Raw genomic sequence first — 26,533 nt, forward strand, 5'->3', positions numbered from 1 at the left:
ATGGATATATGTGACATTAATGCCATCTAGTGATCATTTTAGGAGTTACATGGCTAAAAATGTAGGAATCGTAAACTTTAAAACCCCATCAAGTTTAGGTAAAATGTCAAACATACAGGTGTTCTTTAAACCCTGTCACATCCGATTTCACCATGATTAGTATAGGCAAGAAGACATATTAGCACATTTAAAAAAATTTAGATGAAGAAAATTTTTTAAAATAAAATATTTAAAAAAACGGAGAAGCGAGGGGGGCACGGACGTGCGGTGGACGGTGTATCAGACTCCCCCATCCTCGTTTCTCCCCTGCAGAAGAAAGCAACTGTTTGATTTTTTTTCTATATTTTATTTTTTAGGATTTTAGTCGTTCTAAAAATGTATTTTAATGTGCCAATATGTCTTCTTGTTCATACTGATCATCGTGGTTTCGGATGTGACAGGGTTTAGTGAACACCCTGTATAATTAAGTGAGCATAAACGCATAACTAATAACCAGCTTTATGGCAGAAAGCAGAAGTCAGAGAGAAATATTTAGTTAACCCTTTGGGATATATTTTTTATTGATTCGGTACAATGATTTATTTTGGTTTTCGTGATAGTTTTTGGAGCAACTTAAGCATGATATTTATTTAACATAATATCCCTAATAATACATTCAAGTGGTTCAAAATCGATGTTTTATTTGTCCAAAATAATTTTTAATTTAACTTTTTAAAATGATCATTTCATTAAACTAATGTACTTTAATGAGGAACTTCAGCCTTACGGGAAATTGGATACAAAAAATGTTTTCTTACGCGGGGTAAAAATTAGAGCATTAAATTCTATGGCAAAGTTTCTTGAAAATGTACAGAAAAAATAATAAAAACTATTTTGATAAAAACGCACTACTTTAAATGACGTCACTGGTTCATGTGAATCAACCTATGATCTGAGAGCTATGGAAGATTTCCGGTCTGCTGGTCGCTTCTGGACCAATGGGAAGAACTGAATGAGAATAAGCGGAAACGAACCTCTGACGTTACACGCGGAGTTATTTCAGAAATACAAAACTTTGAAAAATCGTAGCGCCGATAGTACGATATATAAAAATTTTAAAAAAAAAAATTGACATAGTTTAACAGTCTATTAACAAATACAAAATTTAAAAAAACCACTGAACTTCCTCATTGTATGAATAATTAAGTAATAACTTTTTATGAAAGTTCAAATTCAAAAGAGCAATTAAGGGGCGTTTTTTCAAGACATGACGTATTCTTAAGATATTATATGTACCTGTGTATTATTTTTATTGATTTTTAAAAATTTACGTATGCATAAATTAAGATGTAATATTACATCTTAATTATGTAATGTGTAAATAAATAAATTGAATCTGAAAAAGCCAGTGGAAGTTTACAGAGTATTTTTAATTGATAACATTGTTTTGTTTTTTTTTAAAGAGAGTTCTTATTTATAAATTTTATATTTGAAGCACTAACTTAATATTAGTGTAATAACTTAATAATTACAGTAAAATAAATTAAAGAACTTTGTTTTTAACCACTATTTTCTTTTTCCACCGACCGGTTTCGAAGCTAAAAAAGGTTCTTTCTCAGGGTTTACTTAACTAATGAATTCTTTCCTATTTTATTTTATGTTATCAGTATGCTGCATGGTATGTTGTAAAAAAAAAAGTGGTGTTGTTTTTATTTGATTGTAGAGTTCTCATTATTTACTCAAATATTTAAATTTTCAGACCATTTCTTAAAAGTCGTAAATAACCTGTGCTGGAAAAATGGAAATCGAGTGGTAGTAGAGTGGGATTTGAACCTTGTACCTTTGGCCTGTGAGTCCACAATGCTACCATGGGACCACAGCACAGTTTAGACTAAAGTTATTCCGTGTTCATGAAGACAGGTCTCGATGTGATTTTAGACTCTATGGCTACTCTCAGGTCTCAAGTAAACACCCTGAAATGGGATATCAAGTGGAGATAAGTCTGCCTCACAGTGTAGTGGTTGGGTATTTCCCCTACCATGTTTGAGGTTGTAGGTTCTATTGCTGGAAGGGAAGACATGGAATATTGGTTTTAAAGGCCATTCTATACTGCAGAATTTAATTGTTCCTGTATAACCTTATCATATTAATGTTGCAATTAGACTAGGTACTAACACAGTACCCTATACACTATTGGGTGCAGATAGGGAAATGATGATGGTGAATTAAAAATTGTGTATTATAAAAATTAACTAAAAAATAATTTTCAACTTTATATTTAAGTTCCTTGCCTAAACGTGAAATCGGCAAAACTACACAATTACGTCACAAGTTCTTCCGAATCAACCGATGATAATGCTGTGATAGATTTTTGATTTCCGGGAAGCCAATTCACCAATCACCCTTCCTCGTTAGATCACAGCCCCATTGTATTTTTTTTATTTTTAAAAAACCTTATGTGTGTTTTTTGTTTTAGATTAAAATAAAATATCACATTAATTTTTTTAATTAACTTTGTTATAGGTAATTCAAGATTGAAGATGGAGTGCAATAAGAGAAGTTTGATGACACTTTTCTTGGTGTGTCTATCTCTGAGCATGATGCCGAGGAGCACAATGGGGGCAATTGTAACACCAGCAAGAGATGGAGATTCCGATTTGGAAATACTTATTTTACATAACAATGACATGCATGCTCGCTTCGAACAAACATCTCAGATGTCTTCAATATGCAGCGAAGCAGACAAGTTAGCTAATAAATGTTACGGAGGATTCGCACGAGTTGCCCATGTGTATGTACAGTAAAAATATGTATACAATGATTAAAATGTAACCTTGCAAGAGAGTATAAAACAATAATAGCGAATTCAACTGATTTTTTCACAAAAATAAAAAGTGTCTTGTTTTGTGATTGTTTATGACAAGGTCACTGCATTCTATTTCAATGCCTACTGTTGTTTTCAATGTAACAGAAGAGAAAAGCCATAAAAACACCAATAATTTATTTCTGCTCTCCTTTGAAAGACATTATTTAAAACCCAGAAAAAACCCCGATCATTTGTTTTACCCTTTATCCTAGACAAAACACATATTTAGGGCTGTAGTCTGATAAAAAAAAAGTAAAGAAATCATAAGCTTTTGCCATTTTACAACGTTCTTTCAAAATCGCACCATAATTTTTTTTTAAGGTATTTCTGATAAAAAATATACATGATAAGTTTTAAAATATTATTACTTTTCGAAGAGAGATTACCTACCTCTTAAAATCAGGACTAACCTTGGGTACACTGTTACTCATATAAAGACAAAGAATTTAAGTTAAAAAAATATATTTAATTATAAAAACAATCAATTGAACAAATTTTAAAAGAAAAAAATGAAAATTTGGCTTCAAAAAAGAAAAAAAAAACATTTTAAAGCACAAAAAATTTATGGTATTTTTCTTAAATTCGTGGTTAAATAATTGTACCTTAGATAATCATTTAAACAATTAACAGTAAAAATATTTTAGTTCAAATAATTCTATACTCAAACCATTTTTTTGGAATCATGTGTTTCTTCTTTTTTTAAGAATAATATTTGGGTTGTTAATATTTCATTTCTATTGTATATTTTTAGCTAAATTTGAATATTAATATCGAACATTTGATGGCGATCAACAATTTTTCTTATAATTTCCATGCGTTTTATCAGAATACAGCCTTAATAATTTATTAACTAGAGATTGTTTTTAATACATGTTCATTTAAAAAAAAGCAGTTTGTAGAGGTCTAGGATTTCTCTTTTTTGTCAAATTGTTATTATTACTGTTTTCATGAAAAAAATGCTTAGAGCACAATGACAATTCAAATCAATATTCAGATCCAATTTATACTTAGTTAGGTTAGTAAAAAGAGGAAAGGTGACGTCATTTACAATTCTAATCTCTTCAATCCGTGCCTCATATCTGAGGATGGTGATTACGCCCGACTCCAGGCATGGCTAGTCTGTGGACAGTCTCCCTCCATCTGGAACGGTCTTGTGCTCTTCTATACGCATTCGTAAGTGATGATTCTGATAATTCAGTGACTGTGCCGCTCCATCTTGTCGGTTGACGTCCACGCGACCTTGTCCCTTCGACACTTCCCAGGAGAATAGTTTTATTCAAACTATCAAAGTTTCCCATGGAAATATGCCCAAAGAACTGCAGGATTCTTTTCTCGCACATGAATGTTAGTCTTTCTCCTATGTCCAGTTACTGGAGTATAGATGCATTTATACGTCTGGCTGTCCACAGAATCCGCAGCATTCGCCGCCAACACCACATTTCGAAAGCTTAGATTTTTTCTTTTCAGATTCTCTCAGTGTCCAACACTCCACATAGTACATGAACACTGAGCAAACCAAGGTCTTTACCAGTCTCCTTCTGATGTTAATGGTTATACTGCGATTCTTCCAAATCTTCACCAGCTGACGCATAGCACTTTTGGAAATACCTATACATCGCCGTATTTAACTTTCACACCCACCACCATCGCTAATGAGACAACCTAGATAGATGAAATTGTTGACTCTTTCTAAGTTGCGCAATAAGGATAATGGTGCTACTTTATTAGCTCGGTCATTGATCATAAGCTTAGGTTTGCTCATATTCATTGAGAGCCCCAGGTATGAACTAGCAGCATCTATTCGGTCAATTAATTCTTTCATTTCAATGTCTGACGATGCAATAAGTGTGGTGTCATCAGCATATCTCAGGTTGGATAACTTCCTTCCTCCAATTGTGAACTTACTTGTCCAGCCGTTAAGTGCCTTTCGAATGATATATTCATCATATATATTTAATAAGACTGGAGACATTCTAATAATGTTAGTCAAATAACAGGGTTGTGGTAGGCGTCTCAGACTCACTGATTAGAGGTCCAAGGTTTGAACTCTGCTCTACCACAACTTGACTCCCATTTTCTAATAGTTATTTACAACCTGTTGAAAATGGCCTCAAAAATTTAACTATCTGGGAAAATCATAAAACATTTTTTTTTAATGTTGCTCTAAAAACTTACTATTGGAAAGAATTTACTTTTAAAATGACTATTTTGTTTTTTTTATACATTCTCTCATATATTAGTTATTCACATTACTAGCTACTAGCAGATAGCACCGAAGGTTTTTGGTATTTTTACCAATTCTCGTAAATTAAATTTTGCAAAAAAACTGCAAAACTGTTTAATCTGTCATTTATTAAAATAAATGTAAGTTAACAATTACATAGTCAAGCTGCAAAGGAAATAAAAATAAAAAAAACACCAAAAAAGTATGATAGAAATTAAACTCTTCACTGCTGGTACTCAACATACATATATATAAATATATACTGTAGGTTTATTTTTCAGATTTTTTTATTTACCCTCCACCTTTGAAATTCATAAAATCACCTTAATTTTTTTTTATGCTAGAGTTCGAGAGGCACGTAAACAAGCAGCAACTGGTGAGGGACCACCAGTTCTATATTTGAATGCTGGAGATACATACACTGGTACAATATGGTTTGCTGTTTACAAGTGGAAGATTGCTGCGAGCTTTATCAATATACTCAAACCTGACGCAGTGGTAATTATTTTAAAATATACATTTTCTTTTAATCTGAGAATAAGAATATCCCAATAATTCGCATATAAACTTTATTGAAACAAAAATATCCATTGGATAAACACGAGAGGGCATCCAAAAGAAACCGGATGAATATTTAAAAAAAAAAAAAAATAATGAATAATTTTCAACAAACTATTAAAAGGTTTTAAAGTACTCTCTATTGGAGTTAAGGTTCTTGTAGAATATTATTTCATTGCTGGAAATATTTTTAAAATTCGTTATTCGTGATGCTTGATACCACCTGTTGATTTTTTTTTCTTTACCTCGGCAAGTTGGTAAAACGCTATCCTTTTGTGTATTTTTTCATTCAAAGGAATAGAAAGAAGTCGCCGAGGCCTATATTGGATGAATAGAGGGTTTGGCACAGCGATTATACTTATTTGGGGAAAAAAAATTGGCACACAAAGAGGGTTGTGTGAGAACAAATTTGGTAGTCATCCTTGTCATCCCCAAATCTTCACTTACAATTCACTTCACTGAACTCCAAGTCACTCAAGATAGCTCCACAACTTCTTTGGTGGTGTGTCATCTATATGATTTGACAAATTTTAACCACATTTTCAGTTCGGGCTGCCAAAGGACGTACAGAGCGGGGTTGGTAATCAATTGATATTTCAACTCTTTTAAAATAACACTTTTTTTGTTTCCCTCCTAGCATCATTTTTGTAGGCCGTTGTTAACATTCCAAGAGATTTGAGCCAGTTTTCACACCAACTAAACAGAACCTTCAGTAACGACACCCGGGAAGGTAGCTCTACATCAGCAGAACCCATAACTATAAAAACTCAGCTCACCACAATATTTGTCCAGTTTCTTTTGGGAACCCCCTTGTATTTTCCACCAACCTCTACTAACACTTAAAGTAATATAAATCTATTGTTAACAAAATAATATAATTTAAGGATAGCAAAAGTATTATGTTAACCTATTTCAAAAGTAATCCTTTCTGAAAAAATATTAAAAAATTAAAACCGAAAATGTATGCTATACTTTGAAAAAGATACATAATACTTAATTATGAACGTAAAAAAAAAAAACGCTAACTAATAAAGTTATTGAAAGAGTATTAGTGTAAAGAGTATAAACTTTTTTTTTATTTCAGTCACTGGGCAACCATGAACTAGATAACGGAGTAAGCGGTTTGACGCCTTTTATAAAGAATTTGACTTGTCCCGTACTAAGTGCGAACATAGATACTAAAGATGAGGCAGATTTCCAAGATGTCACCAATATGAAGAAATCCATTGTTCTGGAAATAAAAAATACAAAAATAGGTATAATAGGATATCTTACTCCCGACACAAAATTCCTAGTTGCACCAAATCATATAAGTTATATTGATGAAGTTATCGCTATTAAAGAAGAAGCAAAAAAATTGAAAGAAGGTGGTGTTAATATAATCATTGCCTTAGGACACTCGGGATATGAAACTGATAAGAAAATTGCTAAGGAAGTTCAAGACGTTGATTTAGTTATTGGAGGACATACTAATACATTTTTGTGGAATGGAAAGACAATTGACATTGAATCTCCTGTTGGACCGTACCCAACTGTAGTTCAGCAGACATCTGGCAAGAAAGTTCCAGTCGTACAAGCGTATGCCTACACCAAATATTTAGGAAGACTTCACATTAAGTTTAATTCTAAAGGGGATGTCACTAGCTTTGACGGTCAACCGATTTTGCTGGACAACTCTATACCGAGAGAGCAAGATGTATTGGATTTACTAGAGACTTACCGTCCGGGAATAAAAAATTACAGCACCAATGTTGTGGGACGAACAAGTGTCCTTTTGGATGCAGATATTTGCAGAACAAAAGAGTGCAATTTAGGAAATCTTATCGCCGATTCAATGGTGTATGCTTATGCCTTAGATTTTAAACCAACAAACTTTGGCTGGTCGGACGCCCCCATGGCTCTTATCCAAGGAGGAGGCATAAGATCTTCGATTAATGCTGAGAGCAGTGGTGGAAATATTACTCGAGCAGATATCTTAAATGTCTTGCCTTTCGACAATGTAATAGTTGCTGTTAATTTGACTGGTTCAGTGCTGAAGAAAGCGCTGGAATGGTCTGTTCATAATTACAATCCAATAGAGAAACCGGGAGCTTTTCTACAGTATTCGGGACTACGAGTGGAATACAACTTGACACGTGAAGCGGGTAACAGAGTTATGTCTGCGCATGTATTGTGTGGGGAGTGCGTCGTGCCAGCGTATTCAACTCTAAAAGATGATGAATACTATAAGGTTTTGATCACCCAGTTTTTATACCTCGGAGGAGACAACTATACAATGTTAGCTGATGAAATAGAATCTAGCAATGTTCTCGCTCTAAATGATGTAGATATTTTGAGTGAATATATTACTAGAAAAAGTCCGGTACATCCAGAAATTCAAGGCAGAATAACTATACATGTTAAAAGTGGAGCAGAGAAACTGTCATCCATAATAGTATTATTAATATCAGCATTATTATATATACGAATGTTTTAGATTAGGTTTGAACTAGATAATTTTAAAGAACTGACTAAAGTATTCTTGATTTAACAACAGCTTTAACTTCAATGTATTATTTAAAGTAATTAAGGCTTGGAAGGTGGAAAGTCAGAAGAAGAGTAGGAAAATAGACAAGAAGACATAACAAATTATTGTCATATCATCGATTTTTCAACATGGTCACAATATGTGTTTTTGGACACTGTAATTGTGTAATTCCAATTAAATCTGCAAAAAATAACACTAAGCTGTATATAATCAAAATAATAGGTACAAATAAATAACCTAATTAAAATTGTGAGGTTTTTTAATAATAAACCATGGTTATATGTTTTTATTTGAGAATTTATAAATAGTATAAATAAAGACTACTGACACAAACATAATGTATTTTCAATAAAACATCATACCGTAATAAAATAACTTACTGCACTATTTTGGTTTATAAACATTTCCAAATAGGGACCAACACTGCTTGATGGTTTCTTGATATTGTGCCAAATCCAAACTGGGAGCACTTTCCTCTAAGATGCTCACATACGGATATAGTTGATTCACAATATTTAAGGCCATTGTTCTATCTCCATTCTGGAGACTCTCAATCAATTCTGTTGTTAGTATTTTGTGATTTATGACTTTTTTCTTATTTTTATCAGTAATATGCGCTGGACGCAAGTTGATATAAAGTGGCCAGTTCTGAACACACGCTTCACATTCACATTTGAATTTGTATTGGGAGTATAGAGACTTTTGGCGGTCAACAATATTACTTGTTGCATGATGGAATCTGAAAAATTATCACCGTCTTTATATTATAAAAATAATTTAGCAGAGATCAATTTGAAAAAAATTAAAAAGCATTTATTTTTACATTATTACAATGTAAGCATTATAAAATTATAATACATTGCTAAAAGAAATACATAATACTATTAAACTTCTTAGATTTTCACGGCCGTTAAGATGCACAATAAGTTTTTCTGGGTTATTATGCCGTGTGTCGTTCGTACTTTTTACCGACGTTTCGGATCGCGTTACAGCGTCCATCATCAGGGTTGATGTTATTTGTGTATGAATATGTGTTACGTTAGCTACTTAGAATTTGTACCGTGTCGTAGTCGTTTATGTGTGACGTTATGTATTTGGGATTTGTACCATGTCGTAGTCGTTTAGATTAATGTGTACCATTATGTACTTAGGATCTATACCGTATCACAAATCTGTGTTACATCGCAGTCTTTATGCGATTTTTTTATGACTGGGTACCAGGATATTTTTAATCGCATCCCATCACCTCTGTTAATGTTGTCGGGATGTTTGTAAATCTCAATTGCTTCTTTTACTAGTCGAGTTTGGTGGTTCTTTGGCCTCCCTAAGATTATCAATCAAAGGATCAATCAGGCTCAAAGGAAAACTTATGCCCCGTTTCTATGTGGTGCTCGGCCAAGGCCGATTTTTCGGGGTAGCCGAGCCTGCATGCACTCATGTGCTCCTTTACTCTCGTTGTAATCTTTCTGGCAGTCTGCCCGATGTATACCTTAGGACAGTTTTTACAATCCAGTTTGTAAATGCAGTCGGTTTCGAGAGGATCCCGGTCCTTTGCTGATTTAAGAAAATCTCTTATTTTTGTCGACGTGCCGAAAACAGTTTTGATCTGGTGTTTTTTAAGGATTTTGGAAATTCTATCCGTAATATTCTTTACATATGGCAAACAAACTATCCCTTTATAGTTATCGTTATTGCTGTCATACGTCTTGTTTGTGTTTGATATAGAAGCTATTCTAGCCAAAATCTCTTACTTTTTGTATCCGTTTGTAAATAACATCAACCCTGATGATAGACGCTGTAACGCGATCCGAAACGTCGGTAAAAAGTACGAACGACACACAGCATAACCCAGAAAAACTTATTGTGCACATAACATTATGTTTGATCGTATTTATGTTCAAATCAAATTTATGCTTTTATTTTTTAATATTTTAATACCTGCATGATTTTATCTTTTTTTATTACCACTTTCTAGTAGACTTATTTTTTGAGCAATAAGTATTTTTAAAATCAAAAAAAGATTCCTTAATCCATTGATTTTTTCAATACTACCTACATACATAAATGTGTATACATTTTACACAAACTATTACTTAAACTTACCTTTATTTTTGAAATTATACAAATAACAAAAACACTACACAGCTAAATTGCACTTTCTTACACAATATTTTAACATACCTACATAGTTTTATGAGAAAGGTGAGGGCTCTCCCGCTTATAGAGATGCCCTTTCGCTCTATTGCAAAGAACAATTTTCCAAATTTTTGGTTAAACAACAAACGTGCAATGGACGGTTTCGGTTTGCGCTTGTAATTCTCGACCAGAGTACCTACAACCCGTTGTATTGCTGTTAACTGTAGCTAACTTTGTGATTGCTAACAATAACTTTGTTTTTACGAGGAAAACGGGACTGACTAAATTTGCCAGTCATAAGCATTACTCGTTATACCACAGAAAGGTTTTTTAGATCAATTCGCCATTGCATATTGCCACGATTGAAAATTATAATGAATGCTTACAAACACACCACTTTCTAAATTTCAAATTCAGATAAATAAACATTTGTATTTTTTCACAATGTGATAAGGATAAAGAGAACTTTTTAGACACTTCAACATATTTCACGCTACGTTCTATTTTACAAAAAAAATGCCACTTTTTCGCAAATTGAAACACTTCTGCTGGTTAGAAGTCATGTTTAAGATTAGAGGGTTAGGTTTTAACTTATCTGACATCACCCACTAGTTATGTTTATTATGCATTGACCATAGAACATAATAAATAAAAAAAACATTGTAAAAACCCCCGAAACAAGGATCAATTCGGGTAAAGAAATTTCAGGTTTCTGGGCCCCAAAATATTCAATATGTTACCCAAACATTGCAAAACCATGACACGGATTCAATAAAATAAATTTGTGAAAAATTGGTTACTGGGTTTAGGTCGAGAAAAATCGGAAAATTTACTCAAAAACATTCTTTAATAATAGGTGGTATAAATCAATATTGTATAACTGTATAATAAATTAACTAGTAGGTAGTAATGTTATTGTTTATTTTGCATAAAAATGTCTCCCTTAAAACAGGTTCTACCTAGTTGGGCAGACTAGACATGATCCAGAGAAATCTATTACCTAAGTGTGTATGTAGTAGATAAAGTAATTGTTATTTTTGTTAATAAACCATGATTATGATTATTATTATTCATAAACTACAAAAGAAGTTGTAAATTGTAATGAGGTGCCGAGCCTGTGCTTACTAAGTTCACAAAACTTGGATTTTTTACACACAATTTTAACCATGTGTGTGATACTTTGTAAATGTTGTCAGCAAAAACACCAATTAGGTACTTAGACACTTCAATAGTGTCATAAACATCAACCGATCCTAACGCCCAGTGGCATTGGTAATAAGTTAGTCCCCCATTTGGATTTTATTACTTAGGTTCTCATTTTGAAAACGATGTATTAAAGCAATTGAAGAGTTTTCACTAAACAGCTAACAATATTTTTGTTCGCTATGTCTGAGAAGAAGTTCGTTATAAAAGTGAATAAATGTATGGAGAAAACCACAAACTAAAATTTCAACTAATGTTTCCTCATTATATTTGTGATAGTTATAAGAAAGTTCGACTGTAATGGTTTTTGTTCATATGGGCGACTCTACAAGCGGGTGGTGTATTATTACTCCGAGGGCGAGGGTGACATATAACAATAGTGTACATGGAAATAAGTTTTCGTTACATACAAATATTAATGTGTTACAAAATAAGTTACAAAATTACATTAATTTACAACCCATAGAATTAAGAATAGTCTAGAAACCGCATACGACCATCAAACAGAAGGCGGCTAAACTACTCATAAATGAGTAGTTTTACGTTTTGACCCATTAGTTTCTTTGTAGACGTCGCTCAGTACGCAACTCCTGATTTGAATTCCTGCTAGGATCTTAAGGAAACAGGATGGGATCACATTTCATGTGTAATTAGCAAATGAATGTGTAAGTAGCAAATACATTACTTAAAAATTGAATTATTTTTCCATCTGCCGGATTGTCGAAGAAATCAAAAAGGACATTTCGTTAGTGTTGCCAGGGTAGTAAATTTTTTTACCCTACTTTGCTCATCTAATGAGAAAACTAATGAAAATTGGACCTCGGATTTAACAACTCAGTGGTGGACATTTGACCGACATTATCTTTAAAATATCAAATATTATTTAACATGATATAAAAATATCCGTTTTATGTAAACTAAAATTTGTTTTATATTTTAAGTTCAAAGTTCATTAATTCAATAACTCTTATTAAATGATCCTTTACTTATCACTCTGCTGTGTCCATCAATATTTCCGCGTGCACAATCAAATTTCAGAGAAATTGACAGATTGCTTTTTTTTTTTTACCTTACACTTGTGTTGTGATTATATTTTTTCCCATCGTGCAACATTACGCGGCGACATCACGAATGCGCGCGACGAAAGTGGGGCATAGTGGGGGATTTTTAGGACACAGTCCGATGTATTCAAATATGATTCTATGCTCCTTCTGGACTATTCTTAATTCTATGTTACAACCGTATTATTGTGCAATGGTATACTATTTGGTAAAGTGAGTAATGTGGGTGGAAATATAACATTTTTTTAATATCATACCTCATCACAATGCTTTCAATACCTTGTTTCTTGAGCATTTAACACAGCATAAACCCACGTTGCAACCATAAAGTTGTTATTTTTATCGTAATTGAAAATGCAGAAACAATTATTAATTTTAGTATTATTTTACGCAGACAGATTAAGAAATAGACTACAAAACAGAATTAAAAATAATTTAAGTATTTAGAAACAGAAATGTTGATCCAACGGTACTATAAATGGTTGGAATTGAGCTACATTTTTTAATGTCCACCTTGTAGTACGATAGTTAGGGTATTAGGTTACCATGCATAAGGTTTTAGGTTCGACTCACAAGGCAAGGTCCACATAAAATAATTACATGTAAAAAGTATTTTTGCACTGTTATAAATTAATTGTGTTTTTAGCCTTGCAAGTAATTTCTTTTTAAAAAACAGTTCTTTGCAGTTCTTTAAAACTGTTTTTTGTATTGATTAGACAAGCTTGTTCCCGCACATCTCAATCGAGGACCTTGCATGAAGAGGGGGGCAGATTCAATTTTTTGCCATTACACTTTACATTCTACTATCTACAACTTGTAAAAAATATACAAGACACGCTAAAACACAAGTGAGACAACTCCGCCAGAAACCAAGCAAGCTATTGCGAAATTTGGATCTGGCACCATCTATGGTGCAATACAGAACCAGATCTGCCACTTTGCAACAAATTATCAATAATTACTGCATAATGTAGAGTGAACATTATGATTTTAAAAAGTATATATTTCTATTTCTGTGTTTTATTCGCCATAATCCTTCAAACAGTAGCCATATTTTTACATTGCGATGCAAAAGGGGGGGGAGAATCTAAAATTTAACCTATCCCAAAGTTTTAAATAAACTATAATAACTCTTAAAACTACACTATAATTTGTGAAAATAGGTATACAGTTGAACTTGGTTATTACGAGGAAGATGGGACCACTTTAATTTGCTTGTTATACCAGAGAAAGGTTTTTTTATACAATTGCTATTGCACATTGTCACTAAGTAAACAAGTAAATACATATGTGTACAAATAATTCATGCAGATTTTTTTTACAGGGGTTAGGTTTTAACCGATCTGGTCTAGAACTCATTTGATATCACCCACTTGTAATGTTTATTGTGTATTGAAATAAGCCATAAACTACAAAAGCAAAAGCAGCTGTAAATTGTAACAATGTGCCTAACTGGCACTTACTAAGTTCAAAAAGCTTGGATTTTTTAAAAACCATGTGTGTTCATTTTTCAATATTGTAGCCGAAAAATCCAATAAGGTACTTAGACACTTACATAGCTATCATAAACATAATCTGATTCCAATGCCCGGCGGTATTTATCCGTTATGTTAGCCGACCGTTTAGATTTTACTACTTAGATTCTTATTTCGAGAATGATTTTTTTAACAATTGAAGATTTTTAGTATAATTTTTGGCAATATTTTTTGTTCGGTATGTCCGAGAAGTAGCTCGTTATAACAGTGAATAATTGTATGGAGAAAACCATGAATTAAAATGTCAACTAATGTTTCCTCGTTACGTCCGAGATCTTGCTATTTCCGTGATCGTTATAACCGAGTTGGACTGTATTTAAATTTTTTGTATCATTAATAATTCCAGATATGGCCATTATTTTTTTTAATTTCACAAACTTTTTGCAAACGGGATCTACCCCCCTATTCATGCAAGGTTTTGTAAAGTGGAAAGTGGAAAGAAGAAAATATAGAAAGTTTACATTGTAACTCACCCGTAATTGTCAAATAGTTGCTGACCTTTACTGATTGGTCTCAATGCAACAAGAGCCATATCAGAACCAATAGAATGTCTGACTACGTTTTGGGCGCAAGAGTGATTAAGCAAACTTAGAAAGGCATAAGCACCGCCACCAAAACTCACATCATTCACAAAACCACCATCATTAGTTCTAGTCAGACTGCTTATTGTGTGCATATTGGACGGAGAGGTCATATTGTGATGCAAAAGAAGCCCGCCTGTGAGAGAAATACAGTTCTCTTTACTCAAAATATTTCCTTTATCGCTGGTGGATTCTTCTGTGCAATCGGAAAAAAAGTTGCTATATTCTATAAGGAAATGTAAGCACACAGCTGCTGTGACAGACTTTTGAAAAATATCTGAAACTGATCTTTTGTCTGCATTTGTTACAAGAGTATGAATAGGAATATAACTTTTGGAATCGAAAATCCAACTTTCCACATCAGAATCGGTATTTACTTTAGTAAAACCTTTCTTTTCAGGATTATTAACGGCTTCAGCCTCTGTTATTGTATTGTGTAAACATTTCCAGTCAGATAAAGTAATTTTGGTCTGAATGACTGTGCGGAAAGCGAGCAATTCTAGTTTTGTAAACTCTATTACCGACAGCAGTGGCATTAGTGAACATTCAATACTATGATAAGACTTCCAAGCCGTTTCTCGGCATTCTTCACTGCAAAACATAACAAAGCAACAGTTTTCACATGGCAGCATAGAGTCACACTGCTTTAAGCAACTGTAACAATACAGCAAATAATATTTCTCTAGAACAATGCAGCAGTATGGTTGCTCGATAACCAGAACTTCTCCAGGAACAATATTTTTTGTAGCTACCACACTGCGTCCCATTTCTTCAGAGTACGATATTTCCAGACTACTACTTGCACATGGAATAAGCGGATGATGCTCTTTGGACAGCTTAAACTGCCTGCGGCATTGAGCTGCCACTTCATCTACGTCGGACAGTTCTAATAGCGCTTCCTCACACATGGATCTACGTTTCAATATTTTGGGTTTTAAATTTTCATCATAACCTGTCTTTAAAGCTCTGTCAATATCATTTATACATTCATTGTATAGCTTGTGAGAAAAAAGAACAGCTGATCTATTAGCAAACGCCAATGACAATTGTTTTGAATCGTTTGGGGCGTACATTATAGCTTTATTATAATTATAAAGAGCTCTTTCGTCAACCTTTCTTTTAAAAAATTCATTTCCCAAATTTCTAAATTTATCAGAAATGCCGTTTTCTTTTTTTGTGACTATTAAAGTCGGGAATACTTCTAATTCACTTAATAAATTGTAAACTATTTCGACTCGCTCAGAATTGGATTGCGAAATTGCAAGTCTAAATGAAAAATCTTTGACATTTCCATTCTTAGTTATAAGGCTGATGATATGCTGATATAATTGCTCAATGTTCATTTGCCCCATTTTAGGTTATGTTACCCTTATTGATTATTTCTGAAAATTACATCAACACCACATCGACCTAAAACAAACAGTCGTATTGAAATGTCAAAGCACGCAAATATTCTCCTAGCTATCAATCTAGGGTGTGAAATGTTGTATGTGATAGATCAAAGACTTCAAGCGCAAAAGATACCGGTTCACAGAGGAATGCAAGGTAAGTGCCTGAACCATTCTGAACTAAACTATGTTGGATTGTTTCGCAAATTTCGCATAATACAGCGATGTATCAAATAAGATTATAGCTTTCACGAGATAATTAAACCTGTTTTATTTCATTTATTCAGTACTTACGGACATAACAGAAGTACTCTTCAACCAACAACTATTGGATGAATTGACTGCGGTGCAGAAGTTAGAAACTCACGCCAATATTAGGACACTCCTCGAAGATATCGCCGCTGTGTCCATTATGCGATTGGACCAGTTTTCAATGGACAAACTTTGGGAATTGATGACTATGATGTTCAAATGGCAAATGTCTCAAATTCTCCCTCAAGAACTGGGAATCCTTACAAAGCGCCATCTACGGGGAATACAAAACTTACCTCTTCAACAAGAACGCGCTATTTTCAAAGTGGAGAGGGCACTTAGAAGATTCGAAGAAATATTCCAAAGTATTACTGATCAGGAACTAGCATTTACCAAAAACGCTATTGTGTTCTGGTTAAATGATTTTCGAACCAAAGTTTCCATTTTATTAAAATTAGGTCTGCAAAGACACGACGGTTCTTTCACAATCTTGACAAACGAATCTTCGAAATATCTGCAAAATCTCGGCGAGAACTTTTATGCTCACGATGTTTCCTGCGATGTCAAAAAAATACAATCAAATGATGTAGCATCAATCGAAGATATGTCCGATAGTGATATTTCGGAGCTCTCTTTTGTACAAAATTTATCGACAAACATAAACGAAAACAAGAAAATAAAATTTAACTATAAATTAATTTCAGTTGATAAACCACTAAACCAATCTGTAGCTGATAAAAAAGAAAAATCAACAGTGGATAGTGTATGCTATGTTCAATCTGAACCAGGTAAATCATGTTGTATCGATCGAAATATTACATTAGTTACAAAAGACGACAGTGATTACGAGTCTCAATCGATTCACGATGACCTGTTGCTTATGATTGAGGAAGATTAAAAAAATAATAATCTGTAGTAAATTAAATATTGATACCCGTGTATTTTACGTACACAATGAAAGAGTTTTATAATTAAATAGGTATTCACTATGCAATTACATAGAAATAAAACGAATGTTCACAATATACACACATAACGCACACAGTAATTGCTTAGAGTTTTTTTAAAAAATTTTTTTTTTGGCAAAGCACCCAAATTTGAGTGATGCGTTGGAAACATTTAACTTTATTATAATTCTCAGTAACATCCACTCATGCACACTTTAATTAAGTTTAAAATAATAAAAGTAATAATTTAAAATTGACCATAATATTAAATGTGTTATTCAAAATTATATCCACATGTAAATTCATTTGTAAATAATTTATAAATTAAATTAGTACCAAATTCAATTATCAGAATATTCTCTTGCTAAATAATTACAAATAATAGATTTTACATTTATTATTGTGGTAGGTACGGTATGGTGTTTTAAAAGTTAAAACACAATAACTTTTGAAAATTGCGCCTTTTTTTGGTATGTTCACAAACTCACAATAATCTCAGGGTAAGGGCAAATTTTTTCATATTTACTGAACTATACAAGTAGTTTGTGTATGCAAATTAAGATAGTAAAACATATATTTTAATAATTATTATGACTCAAACAGCACTAAGGCATCGCTGCATTTTAGCGGAGCTGCGCGAGAACAATCAGTAAAATGTGCCGCACACTGGAGCGGAACTGTAGTGTGGTTTATTTCATCCAAAACAGTGAAAATAATATTTTCTGTTGCCGCGACACGCGGCGTCCTGCTCAGTGATGTTCTAGTGCTGTTTGACCTTAAGGATGCCGAGCTAATAAATATATTGAATACCTTTACTGTTTTTTGGCATTTTGTTGCACGAGTATTTTTAGCAATGAATTGATTTTCATTTGAATAATATATTTATAGTAGAAATGATAGTCTTTAACAAAAAATACCAGGTATAACATAACAATTGTCAGGAGGTAATCCTGAACAAATAGGCCTTTTATAATATATACTTCGTACCCCGTTTCCAACAACATAAAAAGGACTAATAATATTTATAAACCTAAATTGTCATGACTGACCATATCATGGCTCAATATGCCGGGTAACCCCCGTTTATCAGTTGTCCCAAGCAGAGAACAAAGAGATTGCGTCAGACCCACTCTACCCCCGGGAAAGGGGAAGAGTATAGGTCTGCGCGGGGAGACACAGGAACGAACTGGCAGGGTTGCCAATTTGTGGGGAATTCCCAAGACTGCGGGGAATCTCAACTTGATTGGGGATTTTGAGGGGATTTTAATATTTTATCATTTATTAATTTATTTTTCGCTAACACATCAACAGTTTGATGGTAATTGATAACATCAATTATGATGAATGAAATCGAGAAGTGAAAAAAGGCTACAGAAAGTTTATAAATTTTTTTAAATTATGAAAATGTACCCCCCGTTCAGCTATTACAGATTTCTATAAAACATGCAAAGAAATTTATATTGCATTAACGTCAAACATTACTAAGAGATTTGATTTTGGAGATCCGTTCCCAGATAGCAATTTAAACTTGCCTCAAGCTTGTATCAAGTTTGAAGTATCAAGAGTTTAAGCTTGACCCAAGTTTGAAATTGCAAGTTTGTAAACTTGAGGCAAGTTTAAAGCAAACTTCCTAGTTACCATCCAACAAACTTGCATGATGTTTGTTTTACAAACATCCTACAAGGTTGTCACACCAACATTCATGCAATTTTGAATTTATTTAGCAAAAACAAAAAACAAAAACAAAAAATACAAAAAACAAAAACAACAAATACAAAAAACAGAGAAAAAAAACACAAAAAACAAAAAAACAAAATAAAAACACAAACCAAAAACATGAAGCTTCTTAAAAATATTAATATTAAACAAATTATCTTGTTACTATTACTCAGTAAATTTATTTTTCATAAATAATAAAAATTACGGGCTATTTTTGCCAAGAAAGTCAGATGATGTGATGTCAAATAATGTGATGTCAAATAATTCATGTCAATTGACTGGAGATCAGAGTCCGGTGCATTCTTTTATCTCTCAACTCTGGGGTGGTATTCTGAACCACTCTCGTGGGCCTCTCTACCACGTTAAAATCATTTTGGTATCCTGAACGAATCTCGTAATAGGTATCGTTAAAACCACACATGCGCACAGCATTCAAATAAACTAACCTTGTAAATCTGGCAAACGTCAAACATGCGACCCGCGAGATGTTTTGTTTTTAAAAATGTATGTTTATTTTTTATTGTGAGCTACTAAATTGGCAATTAAATATATTGCGTCACCTGTAAAAACTCAAAAGACGCCATTATACAAATTACGACAAATCCATTTGTGCTCATAAATTGAAGGTTCGTAAGTTTTTTTTAATTTGTCGGACATTTTTAGTCTTTGTCAAAAATAACGGAGTTAATACAGGTAAGTACTCGCAATTAATAAATTTAATCAATTTAAACACGTAATATATTGTCAAAATATTAGTCAGATCGATTTGAGGTCTTTTTTCCTCGATCTAGATCTGGCACAGTTCGAGTATGTCAGTCGGTGTTGATTATATTTCAACACTAAATTCGTTTCTAATTTATATTAATTATTAATTTATATATACACATACATTATCAAAGGGAACTCGGATACACATTTAATGCATCTTAATCATGCTATAAAGGTTCCTAAAGATTGCCATATTGAAGCCAATTGAATGACAAGACGATGCATTGATTGATTGTTTAGTATTCCCAAAGACATACGGTCGGCCGTCGGCTTTTGTACTTTCTACTTTTGCGTAATTCACTATTTCAGGCATTTAAATAAATTATGTTTTTTACAGATTTTTATCAATAATGCAAACATTCTTCGCTTCCATGCAGGTGCTCCCTCGGTTAACTAGTGATAACTATGTTAAGATAATATGTTATGAGGAAAATAATGAATCAGGTCATTAAGGAAACTGACAGGGAAGGTGTGCCTACATTAAGACAATTTCAGTAGAATTATAATATATGGAACGCAATAAGCAATATTGGATACTTGTGGGCTGAAATAAAAAAGTAAAAAATGAAAGGTTCCTGTAAACAATTATGCCCGCAAATGATGAATTTTGAAGAAACTCTGGAAACTATCACAGATGATATAGTATAGACTTCAACCAATGAAGATGTTAACAAGTTAATTGAATATCACTCAGAACCTCTGTCAAATGACTGCTTAATTGCAACAACTGGTAAATGAAATACACAGTTAATGTAAGGAAAAAGCTGATTAAATTGTCTTTGACAGTAAAAAATATGAATGAATCCTTATTTATTTTGAAAATTAAATACAGCATGTTATTATATAGAACTCTTTATCAAGAAAACAAAAAATATGGAAGTATTTAATTAACTCTTGAAAAATTTATAAAGAATCACCTGAAAACACCTCATTAACTTAATTAAAAAATACATATTTTTTACATCCCTCGACTTTCGAACATTCAACATTCGCACACATTTTCAGGAACCAATTATGTGCGAAAGTCTACTGTATTTCAATGCTTGGGACAAGATGTCGCTCTAATGGTTAGTAATACTGTAATTATATGTCGGTATACTGATAACATAATGAATCATTACATGCAAGAACATTTTTTGCTCAAATTATAATTGAAGCTGTAAGGTTTAAATATCAAATCAAAATGCATATAAATTTTAAATCCTTATTTCAGATTTTCTGTCACAATCTCTGAATGTGTAAGTAAAAAATGAACCAGTGCAAGATCTGTTTGTTTGATCCCATATCGTTGAAATATACTTATTCTTCTGACATTCTCAATTATTAAAAGGTGTAAAACCAAAAAATAAAGTCAATAGTTATTTTTATTAAGGTTGTGTAAGGTATCTCATCATTTCCCTATCCGCACCTATCCGCATCATTTCCCTATCCGCACCAGTTTCCTAGAATTTGAGTTCATTGTTGGCTGCCATAAAGGAATAATAGAGCATAATATATTTAATCAATTTATTCTAAATTTGTTGCAACAGAGAGGGAAAACATTTTTGAGAAGAGAATATGGAAGTATGGGCATTTACAGGGCTTATGACCAAATTGAATTTTATTAAATTATTTCTCCCTAGGGAGGAAATCCAGCCAGTCCGCAAGTATTTGGACGATGAGTACGTCAACGTATGAACAATACAATAAATTGGTATAATATCAAAATTTGTTATGTTTAGAAATTTTTCATGAATTAAATGTAAACGCAACATGCACAAATAATTAATAAAGTAAAAAAAAAAACTTTTTTTTAATCGACTAAATTTAATTTTTGTAACTTTTTATAATTTTTATGTGTATTTTACATTTTTTTTGGACTTTAATATTGTTATTTTAATTTCACTAGATTTTTTCCCCTATGCTTATTAATATGGCATAACACGGCAACAGCCTAAAAAAAATCAGTACATTAATATGTAAACTGTGAATCAATTGAGTTAAATTGGGTTGTGGTCTTATGACTATCGTCATGGACTCACGGTTCAAAGGTCTGTGGTTAGAATCCCATTCCATCCCAACTTGATTCCTATTTTCTAATAGAGTTATTTAAAACTCGTCGAAAATGGCCCTCAAAATTAAATGTTTAAGTAAATCATAAGAACACAAATCTCTTTTAAAAAAATATATAATGAATTTTTATACCGTAGAATAAATAAATGTAGGTAATCATCATCATCATTTCAATTCCGCACCTAATTGCATAGGGCACTGCATTGGTACACCAATCGCAGCGTATCTTGATATTTTTGTTACTTAAAGAAAAGATGATCAATCGTACGCTTGGGGTGCCAGTCAAGGGACTATGAAATATTGTACTGTAAAATCACCTTTTAAAATAAATATTTCATGTCTACCATGTCAGGAACTGAACCTGAGACCTCTTGCATAATAAGCAAACGCGTTGAGAGGATGTGAGAATACATTTTCTTGTAACAAAAGGTAATATAAATAAAAATAATTTCAAATGTACTGTTTTCGTAAAACTAACTAACTAAAACTAAAGTAAATACAATTCTTGGCCAGAGCCCTTATTTCTCCCGGTGAAAGTGATCACATTAAGGTTCCTTATATTTGAAATATGTGTTTAAATATTTATGTGTGAGATATGACTATATTTTAATTACGTGTGAAAAGGAAACTAAAACACCAAAATATTTTTTCAATAACAGTACTTGCACTGTAGTTTATAAGTTTTTAGGTATAAAATAATAAAAAAGAACTACAAAAAACTAACTAGAATTTAGCTAATGCTCTACATTTGTGAGAAAAGGTTTGAGTGTTTGATGTAGTTGTTGTAGACTCATTTCTGTAGTCCGCTTTTCTGCTCTGCCACATATTTACTCCCATTTTCTCAGATGATCATAAAGGTGTTAAAAATTGACACCAAATTGCAACATTTGATATTTCCTCTTTGCTAAAAATAAAAAAAACAAAAAATTATATAATTTACAATACATTTTTAATTACATTTATTACAAAATGACATACTAAAATAAGCACTTAAAATAGTAAAATATATCTTATTTAGGTTAGTTGGAAGTTATTCATCAGGTATTGCAATAAACCTTCCAATATACATATTTTTGTATATTGTACTTAAGTGCATCAGTACACGCAAAAATCAAACACCTTAATTATTCCGCATATTGTTAAACCTTTTAAAAAGAAAACTTTGAAGGCTATATTTTGTGATTTATATGTTTTATTTCTCAGAGCAAATTATTATGCAGTAAAGGTAATATTTTTAAAGTTGTCTGTAGGTATTGTGATTATGATATTGCAATTCAAATATGTGTAAACTGATTAATTCTAAATATTCAAAATGATATAAGCGATGTCATATGTAATGGTATAACTTTGTATTTTCCATATAGTGACAAATTTCCTTTTGTTAGGACATGCCAACGTGAGCTGTAGAGAAAATATTTAATATAATATGAATTTTAAACTAATACAAGATATTTTAATAGTACTTACTTTATTTAAAAAAAATTCTTATGTACTTTGGCTCTTAATCTGTTTGGTAATAAAAAAACATTTGAAAAAATAACAAATTGGGTATTATTTAAAGCAAATCTCATAAATAGTTTAATATGGAAATAAATGATGATTGATATTTAAATATACAAATGTATAATAACTGTGTAGGTAGTGATATTTCATTGTTTTTGCAACATCTTTAATACCCAGACTGGTATCTTAACTATAAAAATATATATATTACAATTTTTATAATAATAACTGAAGTATTGTATCCTTTTTTATTTAGATTTATCTTTATAATAAAGATATCAGTCATAAAGGTGTAGCGACGAATCTTGCTACTGACTATTTCAGATTTGTGAATTTAAGTACCACTTATCTTTCATTTTTTAGTAAATTACAATTTAAAATGAGAATTTTCAAGAGTGCAAAAAAAACTTGAATTACTTAATAAACAATGTGTCCCACCTCCAAGCAGATGACGAATATATCCTATAGTTTGATATCCATATATTCCATTACAGCATAAATTTAAAGAGCCAATCGATATCATCCCTTCGAAAGATCCGCTTTACTGGTTTAATATAATCTGAAAAAATACACTTATAACGGTTAAATTATTTACAGATGTTCTAACAGAGAATGAGATTTTTTTTAGAAGATAATATCATTAAAAGTCTAGACATTTATAGAGCTTACTATTTACTACTATTATTATTAATATTGATATAATATTTGTTTTAGTGCAAAGGTATATTTTAACACCACTATTCATAACATAAATTATATTATATTACAATAACCTTAAAAATATTGTATCCTTTTTATAACACATGCTGTGAGCTATTATAAAGGGTGATGGGTTTAGCAAAATTAAATATCTTAATAATAATAATAATAATAATTATGGATAACTTATATAGCGCCATTTTCGTAATAAAATACCTCAAGGGCGCTTTACATGGTGATTCTATTGTTAAGTTAATTTAATTGAAGCTTTTAAATTTGTAATTTAATTAAAATAATTTATTTTGTTGTCACGTGCTACGGATTTATTCAAATGATTTAGAGAACAAGTGGGTTTTAAGTTTTTTCCGAAACATCACTTCACTTTCACAGCCTCGCACCTCTGCTGGGAGAGCATTCCATGCCATAGGGCATATGTGTATGCATGTCCAATTGTCTTTCATTGTTTCTTAATAAACATTTGTAATTTTTCACGTCTCTGAGGGAGTTTGTCGTTACAAGATTCTCTTACTTTTTTAACATATTATTTTTTGGATATTATGTATACCTGTGTTATTTTTATAAATACCTAATTTTACCTTTTTATTTTCATTATTTCTATATGTGTAAATTAAGATGTTCTATTTTGTAATGTACATATATATGAATAAATAAAATTGAAATACCACCACTAAACCACTAATAAAATAAATATTAATTATGAGGAAGACTAATGAACAAAGAAGACCAAAAAAGAGATGGCATGACCGAACCCAACAAATTATTTGAGAAGGATCTCATCAGTGGTACGGGCGGTACAGCAATACTTTGTAAGGCTCCCCTCCCACTAGGCAGCCTGGCTGCGGCAGCTAATACTACATATGACGGCTTATTAGATACCGCACACTAGGCAGCCAAGAATTCCTGGCTGCGGCAGCCATTAGAACGCGTTTGACGTGCACGGCAGCCAACTGGCTGCCTGCAGCCAGAACGAGACAAAGCAAATGTATGTGACTGCCTCAGTCTCCGCGCACTTGTCGTAGCAGCCAGAAGTATTTTATGAAACGAATTTGCAATGACTTTCGAAACAGAAGATCCATAAAATAATTTTGAAATGAACCCTTTCAAGTAAAGGATGAATTCAATATCTTCTTTTTGGTTTGCGTTTCTTACGAGATAAAATGTAAACAAAAACATCTTCCACATCCATTTTATTTGGACTGGCCGTCAGGCTGGCTGCTTTAACTGGCTTTGCAAAATTTTGACTGCGGCAGCCGAGCTGCCTAGTGGGCGGGAAGCCTAATTATCAACAAAAAAATTAAAAGGGGGAACATAAAAGCTGTTAATATATTACTTGCGATTTTAACCAAACAAAAATACCGCTGAAACGATAAGTATTTACATACATAACAATTATTTACATTACGAATATTAACAATTAAAACTAACAGTTCGCAGTAGCGGTATTGCTGTACCACTGCGAATATGGTAATACTTCAAAAGTTGGAAAAATCAGCACACATGCATGAGATTTTGTATGACTGCAAACGCATGTGTGTTGTATATCCTTTGGCTGTCCCGGGGAAAACGGCTTGGTGGTTTGTTTATTTTTTACTAACACTAGCTTATTCTTAACCTTTTACAATTTATAAATATTATAATGATTAACAACTTGAGAAAAACTCGTAAGGTAGGTTTAAACCGTACGCAATATATAAGTTTGATTAAAATACCGAATTAGATAAACATACCTTCAAATGATGATTCCTGTTGTCGCGCAAGATGTACATTTAGGGACGCTGTGGTTCGTATGCAAGTTTCTATAGAGTACAGTAGGTATTTCACAGAGGTTCTATAAAAATAAACAAAATCCCTAAGGACACGTAGATCCGGGGCATACTTATCACTTACAAAAGTAGTTGAACTGTCACTGTATGTTTGTTTATGTTTTGCATTGTTGCAATATAAAAAGTACAGTTTGGCGTGTAGAAAAAATAAATACCCCACATGGCAAACGTTATAAATTTTCATCAGGATAGCAAAAGCGTTATATTTTGTAATAGGTATATTCATCTCGTCAGTGACGCATGCGCACGAGTATTTTTTCTCATTTTCGCCACTCACGCTTTTGCGGTCAGATATCGAACTATGAAACGTCAATTATAAAACCGTCTAAATAACGAGAAATAACGATTGAGGTTTGGTAAATTCAACATAATTAAGTATTTTGGGTCATTCTTAAGGTCACAATAATGTTTCTATTGAGAATCATTATTTTTGGTTTTATGTGTTCGAATTCATTTACGTAATTTGACATGTAATCATCAGAATTGCCATATAGAAAACCAAGTTTAACCGCGTTCAAAAAATAAAAATCCCTAAATTACACCACGTTATATTCTCGTCCGAAAGTCGAGATCATCTCGTGGGTGTCGAGAGTGATCAGAATACCACTGCTGAAACAAAGAAATAAAACTGTTTTATGACTTACTAGCTTTTCGACTAGCGGGATTTTTCATGGTTAAAAGTATCCGATAT

The 26,533-nt window shown here is 32.3% G+C and overlaps 3 protein-coding genes and 2 long non-coding RNA genes across 8 annotated transcripts in view; 3 read left to right on the plus strand and 2 right to left on the minus strand.

The window, feature by feature from the left end:
- LOC148279753 (protein 5NUC-like) overlaps positions 1 to 8,487 on the plus strand; it is a 48,643-nt gene extending 40,156 nt beyond the window's left edge. For both annotated transcript variants that reach the window (XM_088229456.1, XM_088229457.1), the window contains exons 2-4: positions 2,503 to 2,770; positions 5,414 to 5,567; positions 6,712 to 8,487. In XM_088229456.1, the coding sequence (XP_088085582.1) occupies positions 2,503 to 2,770; positions 5,414 to 5,567; positions 6,712 to 8,103 (1,814 nt within the window). In that variant the 3' untranslated portion in view covers positions 8,104 to 8,487. The remainder of the gene's footprint in view (positions 1 to 2,502; positions 2,771 to 5,413; positions 5,568 to 6,711) is intronic.
- On the minus strand, positions 5,622 to 16,490 carry LOC148279754 (protein-lysine N-methyltransferase SMYD4-like). 3 transcript variants are annotated; one of them, XM_088229460.1, is made up of 4 exons: positions 16,353 to 16,490; positions 14,712 to 16,080; positions 8,535 to 8,893; positions 5,622 to 6,858 (listed from the first exon to the last, which is right to left on the minus strand). In XM_088229460.1, exons 2-3 carry the CDS (start codon positions 16,020 to 16,022, stop codon positions 8,873 to 8,875), a joined length of 1,332 nt encoding a protein of 443 aa, XP_088085586.1. In that variant the 5' UTR covers positions 16,023 to 16,080; positions 16,353 to 16,490; the 3' UTR covers positions 5,622 to 6,858; positions 8,535 to 8,872. The 3 variants fall into 3 exon arrangements, with proteins under 3 accessions (XP_088085586.1, XP_088085584.1, XP_088085585.1); XM_088229458.1 differs by having other exon boundaries at positions 14,563 to 16,080; XM_088229459.1 differs by lacking the exon at positions 5,622 to 6,858 and adding an exon at positions 12,812 to 12,840 and having other exon boundaries at positions 8,438 to 8,893; positions 14,563 to 16,080.
- Positions 16,104 to 17,496, plus strand: OSCP1 (Organic solute carrier partner 1). Its single transcript, XM_088229461.1, has 2 exons — positions 16,104 to 16,215; positions 16,346 to 17,496. The coding sequence occupies exons 1-2, from the start codon at positions 16,104 to 16,106 to the stop codon at positions 17,206 to 17,208; spliced, it is 975 nt and encodes a 324-aa protein (XP_088085587.1). The 3' UTR covers positions 17,209 to 17,496.
- Positions 17,497 to 19,856: 2,360 nt separating this feature from the next.
- Positions 19,857 to 21,094, plus strand: LOC148279756 (uncharacterized). Its single transcript, XR_015822784.1, has 2 exons — positions 19,857 to 20,811; positions 20,958 to 21,094. It is a non-coding gene; the product is annotated as an uncharacterized LOC148279756 (long non-coding RNA).
- Positions 21,095 to 22,440: 1,346 nt separating this feature from the next.
- On the minus strand, positions 22,441 to 26,302 carry LOC148279757 (uncharacterized). The gene is made up of 3 exons (XR_015822783.1): positions 25,747 to 26,302; positions 23,738 to 23,858; positions 22,441 to 22,700 (listed from the first exon to the last, which is right to left on the minus strand). It is a non-coding gene; the product is annotated as an uncharacterized LOC148279757 (long non-coding RNA).
- Positions 26,303 to 26,533: the final 231 nt, after the last annotated feature.

The sequence above is a fragment of the Micrasema longulum genome, unplaced genomic scaffold (genome assembly GCF_059751315.1).
Source record: "Micrasema longulum isolate JH-2025_06_02 unplaced genomic scaffold, ASM5975131v1 h1tg000677l, whole genome shotgun sequence".
Taxonomy (NCBI): Eukaryota; Metazoa; Arthropoda; class Insecta; order Trichoptera; family Brachycentridae; genus Micrasema; species Micrasema longulum.